Genomic DNA, 11,695 nt, shown 5'->3' on the forward strand with positions numbered 1-11,695 from the left:
AGCTCTCACTTGTTGTAAATGCCATAGACATTTGCTGGGAAATAATAATAGAAAAAGCAGAAAGAAACTGAGATGGGTTCCAACTCAGTCTCCCTATAAACTTACAGCATGTTGAATAATAAGTACAGATGTTAACAAAGATGTAGTCTTCTATTTATTCTATGCCTAGTACCCACAAAAAGATAGGTGGTGGCTCCAAAAAAACTGATTTTTGTTTGTTGGTTTGTTTTTCCAGTGGGTTTATGGGTAGAAAGAACTTTGAAATCCACTCTGGAGATCTATGAGCATTAGATCGTGTAGGAAGGAGGCTACATGTTCTTCTTTTTCCCTCCAATAAATTGAGGGTTTGCTTAGAGATTTATTTTATGAAATAGGTTTGAAAAGAGGAAAATAAGTGCCTGAAACTCACTGAGATCTGGAGCAAATGGATTTCATGTCATTTTGATAAAAGTTTTGTATCTGAATGCAGCCTCCAAGAAATTCTCCCAGGAACAAGGAGTTTTCCATCCCTTTATTGACTTTCCCAAACTTTGTAGGAAGCTGTCAACAGAGGGCTGGCTTGCATTTGAAACTCAGCACTTGTATTTACAGACATTCCATATCCAAAAGTGGTGAGTCAGAGTTACATATACCAGTAAACGTTGAATGGGACCTATCCTGCAGGACGTTCAGTGAATTCCTCTACTGTCCAGAGTTCTGTAGAGATAATTTAATGGGAGCATATCCATGGACTTTCCCCACAAGCATCTAATGTAGTTCACAATGCAAGATAACTATATAATTTTAGAGTGTTTGGCTTAGAAGCATACTGACTGACGCCTTTCTCCCTCCCTCCCCCTATCCTGCCAGTTCTTCTTTTTAGCACACAATAATTCCCCCAGTGTAAAAATCCATCTTTGTCCTTCTTCCTCATCTGAGTGGAGTCAGTTGAGAAGGAGGAAAAAATAAGACTATAGTTTAACTCTGTGAAGAGGTACGTGGTGCCATGTTTGACCACACAAGCTCTGGAAGCCAAGGAACTTGAGTTAAGATCTTGTCTGTCACTGAGCAGCTGTGACAGTGGGCAGGTTACCTAACCTCTTATGCCTCGATTTGCTCATCTGTATAATGGTCATAACTGACACCATTCAGAGATGCTGTGAAGATTGTGTAGGGTGATATGTGTATCCAGAATAAAATGCAACTTACTTTTTACCTCCATCATCGCTCAATCTTTATTCTGTGCAAGAAATCATCCTCCTCTAGTCCCTGAATGAAAACATCAGCCCCATAATTCTGTGCTTAGTTGTAGGTAATAGGTGGTCATACCATGATTTTGTCATAAACTCAATTAATTTAAATCAAAGTACAAATTAAACATGATAATTTAACTGTCTAGTTCAAGAGATTTACCAATACTCTGAATTTCATTCAATGTTCAGTTATTCTCCCCTCCATTTTGTTCCAGGCTTAAAGAGAAAGGAAAGGGGGTATGGTTGGGTGCCTTGATTTCACCTCTCTGTCCCTTCTCCCCATCCCTCTCCCAGGCCATTGACATAACTGGGTTTAAGCTGCTCTGCTCTGAGCTTCACTGAGAGGTAAAATGGGAGGATCCTGGTGCTTCTCTCCAGGGACCCTTTCATACCTCCCACCCCCACACATAGGTCTCCCCTGACCCTGGTAATAGATATATTCCAGATGGTCACTTACTCAAAATCTATGAACCTGCCATTCAGTTTCTTGTTGCTGGGGTCCCTCTGCCAAGGAATCCTATGGAACAGTGAGGCAGGATGCGAAATACTCTCCACTGGGGAGCTCATTTCCCAGGTGGCCATTTTGGACCCATAGGAAACAGATTCCCATCCCTGTTTGACACACTGGGAGTACAGGCTCACGCCAACATCAAAACATAACCTAACTCCGTCACCAAACAGTAGGTCAACCTAGTTCTTGTTTTACGATATTCTGCCTACCAGCATCAGGGGTCATGTAATAACTCTCTTCTCTTCTTGGGGAGGTGACAGGATAGGTACCTCTTGACACTTTTTACTCTCAGAATGAACAAGCAGATGTTGGACTCATAGAATGTGTGTCAGCCAACATTCACATGGCAGCTTGACACCTCACTTTGGAATCTTATATTCATTTAACCAGGAATCTAGTCAGAACTTCAATTTTACCACCTTGTTAGAGGAGTTCATCACTTAATAAATACCAGGCATGTAATAAGTACCAAATAACTGATAACTGCTTGTGATGAAATGAAAATGAATCCTAATTCATTTCAATGAATATTTATTAAATTCTTATCATGGGCAATGTGAGAATATAAAAATGGGTAAGATACTGACCCTACCCTCTGAAAGCTCATAGTCTGGTAGTAAACATAAACAGATGTATTTAATTTGAATAGAAAATGGTAAATAATATCGTAGAGGCTAGGATATTAGACAAGAGAGAGTTTGGAGATTTGGGGAGCTCCCTCCCTTAAACAATTCCGGATCTGTGAGCAGATTATACTCTTTTTAAATATAAGGATCCTCAATTTCCTCCTGTATCTGTCTGCCTTATCAGTTCATATCCTCAACTAAACGATCATAACTGCTGTTAGTAATGCACCACGTAAATGACTCATGGCCAAAACCAGGAAAGCTATTCCAAGCTAGAGAGGTCTTCAGTTGGGATGGTTTCTGATAAATCTTGTATTTTAGGATGAAGTGCTGTTCATCATCAACTTTCTAATCATTACTCTATGTTTACTGAGCTCGGGTTTCTGTGTCTGGGGAAGGAAGTATGGTGGGATATACGATTGGAGGATTGTTATAAAGAACTGGGGAGTCATGAAAGCTTTTTGACCAGCGAGAATACGTGGTTAGAGTGTTCCTTTAAAACTGACGTTAGAAGGAGAATGGGAGCAGGGAGAGACTGCACACAGGCAGCCCAGAATGGAGGCTTTTTTGCTTTCAGAACAACATGACAGAGGTTTGAACAGGAAAGAAGCAATGGGAATGTAAAGCATAAAGAGAAGTAGATGGAAGAATGAAATTGAAAATTGTTTTAAAAAATCAGGAAGGAAGAACAGGTGGCTTATGGCGTAGGAAGAAAGTAACAGAGTGGGGATGAAGGGTGAAAATGATTTAATTTTAGGTATGCCCAGTTTGTAGCCCTGGTAGAATCTTCTGGTGATAGGTAGTTGTGAGTAGAAATGTGAAACTAAAATTCATGGCTGACCTCAGTGCTAAAGATGTGAATTAAGGAGTTGTATCTACAAACATCAAAAACAGCAGTAGAATTAAGGAGTTGTATCTACAAACATCAAAGAACAGCAGTAGAGAAAATTATCTATACATTTCATTCACATGAATTATTCAGGTCCCAACTCTCCCTAATGTTTCGGTCAGGAATGACATACCTGTTTCCCCGAAAATAAGACTTAGCCAGACAATCAGCTCTAATGCGTCTTTTGGAGCAAAAATTAATGTAAGAGCCGGTATATATTGTATTGTATTGTGTTATGTTATGTTATGTTATGTTATGTTATGTTATGTTATGTCATGTTATATTTATTATATTTATTATTATATTATACCTGGTCTATAAAATTATATTTACTATTATATTATAATAGTATATTAAAATAGTAAAATAAGACTGGGTATACTATAATAGTAAATATAATTTTATAGACCAGGTTTTATATAATATAATAGTAGATAAAATATAATATTATAGTAAAATAAGACCGGGTCTTATATTACTTTTTGCTCCAAAAGACGCATTGCAGCTGATTGTCCAGCTAGGTCTTATTTTCGGGGAAACACAGTACATTGATGGCTTTAGTTTACAGAAAACCTGAATATATACAAAAAAAAAATCAGCATATAATTTCTATAATAGATTATAAAGCTAACTTTGGAAATATTTCATTGAAAAAATCACAAACTTAAACTTTGTGGAGATAAACAAGCACGACCCAAATGAGAATAAGCAAAGGCCATTTTTTTCTGAGCTTTTGATAGCAACCACCATGCCTTGAATTTAGCAGAGACTCAAACATGGGTAGGAGAGTATACAAGCTTTATAGTGGGAAAATAAAAAGCTTCAGATATGCTCTGATTGGAGCCTCTTGGCATGGGGAAGCTGGCAGCAAGCTAATTAGAATGAGAGCGTCCTCTGTGATTTGTTAGGGAAGCAGATTTGGCTTTCCTCGATTAGTCGTAAATTGGAAAAAGGGGCAAATATTAGAGAAGCTGGCAGTTATTGATCAAGATCTACCTGATTTGGATTAATTGCTACAGAGGTTGTAGTTTGGCTTCCTGGGTTGGTTGCTACAGGTTGTGAGTTAGAGCTCTATTTTTATATATGGCCTTACCATTGTCCCTTTGTGTATTCAGTATCTAATTTTGAAACATGTACAGCTTTTAAAAATGTATTGTCTTCTTATTTGCCTGACCCTCTTGGCCACCATTGTCCAACTCTTTCATGTGCTCAAAAGTTGCTTTCTGAGGCATATATTTGGATTTGTTTTCCAGCTAATCCCTGGTCCTTTTGTATTAAATCTTTTAAATCTTTATTGTAAGATAAAAACAAACAAAACACCTTTATACCATAAAAAATTAAAACTATACAGAAGAGTATAAACCAAAAAGACAATTCCTCTTCTCCTGCCAGCCCCTGAATTCCACTCCTCAGCTAATCACTATTCATAGTTTCTTATACATCCTTTCAGAAATGGTCTATGCATATGTAATGTAAACATATAAATCATATGTCTATAGCTGCATATTTATCTCCTCTTTTTAAAAGTTTTACACAAATGAGATTATAAGAACCCTTTTCTGTCAAGCTGTTTTTTTGTGGTCATCGTTGGAAATCTTTACATCGGTACAAGTCAGCCTATCTTCCTTTTAAATTTTCAATTTTTGATAGATATTCCTAAATTGCTCATACAACAAAAATGTACCAACTTATCCCCTGATCAAGTGTTTTAGAGTACTTTGTTCTTTATACTTTTATTGACATTAGATATTTTTCCTAATTTAAACCAAGATGATTAGTATTTTAATTTATTTTACTGTCAGTGAGATCAGGAATCTTTTCATATGATTTATTGGTCATTTGTAAACATCGTTTTTCTGTCCATCTTTCCATTGTATCAATTTCTCACTCCTTTGTAAGAACCTCTTGTATGTTAAAGACATTAGTCCTTTATCATTTGTCCTTTCACTTTGTATATGTCTTACTTTTTGCCATATAGAAGTTTTAATTTTGAGTACTTAAATTTATACGGGTGTTTTCATTTATTTGAATTGTATGTCCTGAATTGAAAAGCCTTTCTATTTCGCTATTTTTTGCTTTTGAATCAAATTCTTCTGTTTGGTAGCAGAGTTGTATGGAATGTAATTGGAAGAAATTGGTGTGTCTGGTATTTTTTTCTGAATTGGTGCACTCTGTTATGTCAGAGGAGTTAATGAAAGCCTTTGGGTTAGAAGCCCTGAGTGTCGCTGAGTATCTCCTAATAACGAGAAGAAAGAAACAGAAATCAAGACAGAGATTTTAATCAGCCAGTAAAAGAACTATCTACTCAGGCAGTCTGATAAGTGCACTTTTTTTTTCTTCTGGAAACAGAATTTGATGGCTGCCACCCAATCCCAGCATTAATTGCTGTAGTGCAGAAATATTGGTGACAGGAAAATGTGAGCAAGGCATGGATTTAGGGGTAAAATAGACCTCTTTGGTGGCACAACTCATACCTGGAGACCACATCCAGAAATCCTATCACTTCCTCATTGTCCCAGACATATTTGAAGGGAATGAGGGGATAAGAGTAGTCTAATGAGTTGAGAATTGCAGAGGGGCACTTAGGAAGTAGAAAAGATGCTGTTTAATTTGGTCTGTTCTTTTGGTAGGGCTTATTCCTTATCGGAAAGACAGGCAGTGACTCTGTTGTCATCACTAGTGGGACCTCAGGCCTTCTTTATGTTCTACCCACTCATTCTGAAGTTAGTAAGCAGGTACTCTTCCCCACCCCAACCCCACCCCAGCAGGATAGCTTGTATGCTACTTTGGGTTTGTGGGTAAACCTACCTGGAGATAGAGCAAGGAGTTTTAGGTTTCCAGACTCCTTCTTAGCTCTGTATTCTGCTGAACGATAACCGATGTCAGAAGAATACCCACTTTTTAAATCTCAGGCACATCTCCATGTCTTTCTTTTTTAAGAACCACTGTTGACCTAGCCAGTAATTTCAGGCAACATCAAGATGGCAATCCCTTTCAAAACAGTAATTCAGCATAATAGAGTGGAGAGGCAGTTCTTCCATTCTCCCTGCCAAAGATGACCTTGACGCAATATTTTTAGCTTTACTCTCTGCTTCCTGGGCATCCATGGGCTCAGCTTTCTATACCCTGCATCTTTTGTCACTTTGTCCTGGCTGAGGGTGAAGGCTCTAGCGGCTTAGTCATAGCAGCCCAGCAATCTAGCCAATCCCAGGAACTTTTATTCCCCTTTCACCAAGCATCATAGTGAGAAAATAAAATACTTTGAGTCCAACCTCTTTGAATGCCAGAGATATGCTGTATCTGTACTCCTAATAGGCATTCTACCCATTGTGTAGGTGGGCCATGTGAGGCATGAGGGATTCCACTTCAAGAGGAATTTCACCCTGATGTTGAGAATTTAAGGTATGTCCTAACCATTTCTTGTCTGTGACCGTGACCATTGGATAGACCATTCTGGAGAAACCATGATTAACTCTAGAGGAGCCTACTGAGAAGGAGTTCCATTCTTACTTCCATCAACTAGTAGCCTGAACTCAAATTTTTTTCCAAAACCATCATGTTGACATGTAAAACCAATAGACATTTCATGAGCCAATGTTTATGTTAAAAATAATAAAAATAGGGGCCAGCCCGGTGGCTCAGGCAGTTAGAGCTTCGTGCTCCTAACTCCGAAGGCTGCCGGTTCGATTCCCACATGGGCCAGTGGGCTCTCAACCACAAGGTTGCCAGTTCAATTCCTCGAGTCCCGCAAGGGATGGTGGGCTCCGCCCCCTGCAACTAAGATTGTACAGGGCACTTTGAGCTGAGCTGCTGCTGAGCTCCCAGATGGCTCAGTTGGTTGGAGTGGGTCCTCACAACCACAAGGTTGCTGGTTCGACTCCTGTGGGGGATGGTGGGCTACGCCCCCTGCAACTAGCAACAGCAACTGGACCTGGAGTTGGGCTGCGCCCTCCACAACTAAGACTGAACGGACAACAACTTGAAGCTGAACTAAGATTGAAAGGACAACAACATGACTTGGAAAAATAAATAAATAAAATATAATAATAATAAAAATAGTTACCATCAAGAAGAAAAAGCACAGCTAGATTCTTCAATACTTTATTTATACAATAGATATTTAGCCCTTACTGCATGTCAAACACTATGCTAGAAGTTGGGAATGTATCTGAGATAATAATAGTAACTATATGTCACAGGTATTGAGCGCTTAACTCCCTATAAGGCATTGTGCTGAACGCTTCACCTGTATTATCTCATGTAATTGTCAAATCAACCTTTGTAATGTGGTGCTTTTATAATTTCTATGCAAGATAAGGAAACTGACGTTTAGAGAGGTTAAATAACTTTCCCAACAGCATACTGCTAATAAAGTTGGAATACAAACCCAGCGTACTTCCCAAATTTTAATTGTTTACTATTGTTTCTACATGAGTCAAAAAAAGCCTGTGTACTCATGGAGCTTATAGGCTAAATAAGAGAACACTTTTCTTCAGATAGACTCTTAATTTATCTCTGAGGAGGTGTGGAACGTCCTCCAGAGTTATCCCACCTTTCAGCAGGATTTAGACTGGCCCTACATTCTCAGTTAGTGGAAGTTGCTTGATGACATGGGCACCTTTTATTTTCTCTAATCATTTTCATTTCTCACATCTCCTGTAACTTCTCATGTCCCCCTTCTAACATCCTTTGCCTTGTCCTTCTGCCACCTTCTTTCCTCTCTGAGTGTCTTCCCTTCCACACCTGTTTATTTTTTTTCTCTCTCCCATCTAGACAATTACTAGACTCCCTAAACGCCATGCAATGCACTTTTTTTTTGAAAGATAGCTTTATTTTATTTATTTATTTTTTTTAATTTATTGGGGTGACAATTGTTAATGAAATTACATAATTTCAGGTGTACAATTCTGTATTACATCATCTATAAATCCCATGTGTGTTCCCCACTCAGAGTCAGTTCTCCTTCCATCACCATATATTTGATCCCCCTTACCCTCATCTCCCATCCCCCCACCCCCCTTACCCTCTGGTAACCACTAAACTATTGTCTGTGTCTATGAGTTTTTGTTTCTCATTTGCTTGTCTTGTTCTTTTGTTGTTTTTGGTTTATATACCACATATCAGTGAAATCATAGGGTTCTCTGCTTTTTCTGTCTGACTTATTTCACTTAGCATTATACTCTCAGGATCCATCCATATTGTCACAAATGTTCCTATATCATCTTTCCTTAACGCCGTGCACTTTTGAAGAAAAGTATGGAAGGGAGGGAAAATTTCACTGGAAATGAAATGAGTTATTGATGGATGGCTTAGTAAGCCTAGGGGTCCTTCTTTAGCATTCTCTGGCATTTAAGGGACTCAGGATTCCAAAAGCACATCCACTCCATTCTGCTGTTGGCTAATCTCATTTTTTCCATGATTAACAACCCAGTTCATTATGTTTTCAGCTCACATTCATCTTCTCTTCGGTGAGTTTGGTAACATTTGGAGTAATTTCCCTCTGTATTTATTCATCTAGGATCTTTAGAAAAGATAAGTTTGCAGAGTCATTTGTTGCTCATACAGAAAGACGTTTGTTGCTTATTGCTGTAAGAGGAGTGACTATTTCTCCCGTCCTGAGACAGAATCCCCTGAAGTCAGGCCTGGACTCTCTCCACAATGCAGACCGCTGCCTCAGTGGTTCTCCACTAGGTCCTCCGTTTGGGTTGAGCTGCAAAATAACAGCATCAGAAATCACAACAAGCAATGCTCCCTGGATCCTGACTGTCCTTCTAGAGCAGATGGAATTGGGAGAAAGCTGTGGGGGTAATGGAAAGAGTTGCAAGATTAATGAGTCAGAACAAAGTCTTTGGCTCAAGTCCTGTCTCTACCACCTACACGCTATTTGACCTTGGGCAGCTCACATAATCTCTCCAAGATCCACTCCCCTCCTCTGCAACTTGGCCCCAAAGATGCCGGCCTTCTCTCCATGAGAGTAGTCCTGAGGGTTAATTTATATCCTCATCTCTGTTTTTTGAGGAAGCTCATAACCTTGTTCATATTACTTATTTTTTGCAATTTCTGAGGTCCCTTCCAACACTAATAATACATGATTTGAAATAAAAAAAAATAGGCTATCGGGGAACTCTTAGAGGCTAATATTTCTTATATCTCATCTTACATTTTAAAAAGTCTTTGAAGTATGTGTCATATTTGAAGGTCTACTGAGGAGGGAAATTGTTGTTTAGAAAACAGAATGCTTTGGAAATTCAGTTAAGGGCCTCCTCCCAGGTATAATGGAATCTCAGGAGGACACAGACAGGCAACTCTTTTGGAGATTCTGGGCTGTCAGTTCCTAGCAACATTTCGTTGTGAAGGTTAGAATGTAGTCATTCATTTCTTAACTTAAATAAGATGTTTCTTTAGAGAATATATTCCAAATTGGAAATCCATTCAAAAGCCATGGCAGATATTGCTATTGTTGGTCATTACCTGTGAAATATTAGTGTTATTTCTCATTGCTGCCCAAATGCAGGGCTAAATTGCATTGATGCATCTGTTATTGTAAGAAAGGTGTAATTAAACTTCATTGCTGTAGAATTTATAACTGGTTCAGGATGTGGAGAAGAACCAATAGAGATGAGAGAAATTTGGACTGTTTGCTCTAATTCTACACAACTAAAATCAAGGCAATGTAATTCAGAAATGTTGTCATTTATTGACAGTGTTATCCCCCAGTACCTGGGATTTAAATAGGAGACTCCCATTACACAGATAACTCCCAGTGGTGTTAATGAAAATTACCTGCATAACCAACTCTCTGCCCACGTAGAATGCCAGATGTCTAGAAACACTTTTAATTGCAATGTACCTCCCTTTGCAAAAGAGCTAATTGCACCTGCTTCCCTTTCCTGTAGGTACCCAAGCAAGGACAGGAATGATGAAGAGACACATGTGTTAGTTGCAACCTTTTGAGCCACCCAAGAAGGAAACCAACGGTGTGGAAATCAACAGTGTGGAAATCAACGGTGTGGAAATCAACGGTGTGGACAGGGCTGGAACCGTTGCTATGCTTGGTTGTTGGAGTCAATGAGGAATGGGCTTGTGATTATGCTGACATTCCAGCATGAATCTGGTAGACCTGTGGTTAACCCGCTCCCTCTCCATGTGTCTCCTCCTACAAAGTTTTGTTCTTATGATACTGTGCTTTCATTCTGCCAGTATGTGTCCCAAGGGCTGTCTTTGTTCTTCCTCGGGGGGGTTAAATGTCACCTGCAGCAATGCAAATCTCAAGGAAATACCTAGAGATCTTCCTCCTGAAACAGTCTTACTGTATCTGGACTCGAATCAGATCACATCTATCCCCAATGAGATTTTTAAGGACCTCCATCAACTAAGAGTTCTCAACCTGTCCAAAAATGGCATTGAGTTTATTGATGAGCATGCCTTCAAAGGAGTAGCTGAAACTTTGCAGACTCTGGACTTGTCTGACAACCGGATTCAAAGCGTACACAAAAATGCCTTCAATAACCTGAAGGCCAGGGCCAGAATTGCCAATAACCCCTGGCACTGCGACTGTACTCTACAGCAAGTTCTGAGGAGCATGGCGTCCAATCACGAGACAGCCCACAATGTGATCTGTAAGACTTCTGTGTTGGATGAGCATGCCGGGAGACCATTTCTCAATGCTGCCAATGATGCTGACCTTTGTAACCTCCCTAAAAAAACTACCGACTATGCCATGCTAGTCACCATGTTTGGCTGGTTCACCATGGTGATCTCCTATGTGGTATATTACGTGAGGCAGAATCAGGAGGATGCCCGGAGACACCTTGAATACTTGAAATCCCTGCCGAGCAGGCAAAAGAAAGCAGATGAGCCCGACGACATTAGCACTGTGGTGTAGTGTCTGAACTGAGTGGCGCGGAAGAAGACATTTGTTTGCAATTGCAGTAGAATAAGTGGTTTACTTCTCCCATCTATTGTAAACATTTAAAACTTTGTATCTCAGTTTCTTTTGAGTTATGCCACTGTTGAACTTTTAACAGACATGACAACATAACAAATAATTTTAGTTTAGGTGATCCATCCCTTAATTGTACCCCCGGTGGTATATTCCTGAGTAAGCTACTATCTGAATATTAGTTAGCTCCATCTCACTATTTAATAATGAAATTTATTTTTTTAATTTAAAACCAAATAAAAGCTTAACTTTGAACCATGGAAAACAGAGTGACTTATTGGTCAAGAAAACAGTAGTCATTCCATTGCTTTAAAGAGAAACAGACAACCGTTGAAAATCTCAAAAACTATCATAATGAAAGATGTGTTATTAAACCCTACTGTACACTGAGGAGCGATAGCCAGGTTATCGACCAAGTAAAGTATCTGTCAGACTTCAGAACACTGAGCCTTAGCAAACCCAGGTGACAATACCCAATGTGGCATCCCGCAGAGG

The 11,695-nt window shown here is 39.2% G+C and overlaps 2 protein-coding genes across 2 annotated transcripts in view; both read left to right on the top strand.

Moving 5' to 3' along the window:
• Nucleotides 1-11,459, top strand: part of LOC308507629 (uncharacterized protein) — a gene marked incomplete at its 5' end in the record, with an annotated part of 186,090 nt that extends 174,631 nt beyond the window's left edge. The window contains 2 exons of the mRNA XM_081072827.1: nucleotides 6,594-6,660; nucleotides 10,155-11,459. Coding sequence (XP_080928953.1) covers nucleotides 6,594-6,606 — 13 coding nt within the window. The 3' untranslated portion in view covers nucleotides 6,607-6,660; nucleotides 10,155-11,459. The remainder of the gene's footprint in view (nucleotides 1-6,593; nucleotides 6,661-10,154) is intronic.
• LRRC3B (leucine rich repeat containing 3B) lies at nucleotides 10,364-11,143 on the top strand (the record flags this gene model as incomplete). The annotated part of the gene is made up of 1 exon (XM_081072216.1): nucleotides 10,364-11,143. One exon carries the CDS (start codon nucleotides 10,364-10,366, stop codon nucleotides 11,141-11,143), a length of 780 nt encoding a protein of 259 aa, XP_080928342.1.
• Nucleotides 11,460-11,695: the final 236 nt, after the last annotated feature.

Source organism: Rhinolophus hipposideros, assembly GCF_964194185.1.
Source record: "Rhinolophus hipposideros genome assembly, chromosome: 14".
In the NCBI taxonomy this organism is placed as follows: domain Eukaryota; kingdom Metazoa; phylum Chordata; class Mammalia; order Chiroptera; family Rhinolophidae; genus Rhinolophus; species Rhinolophus hipposideros.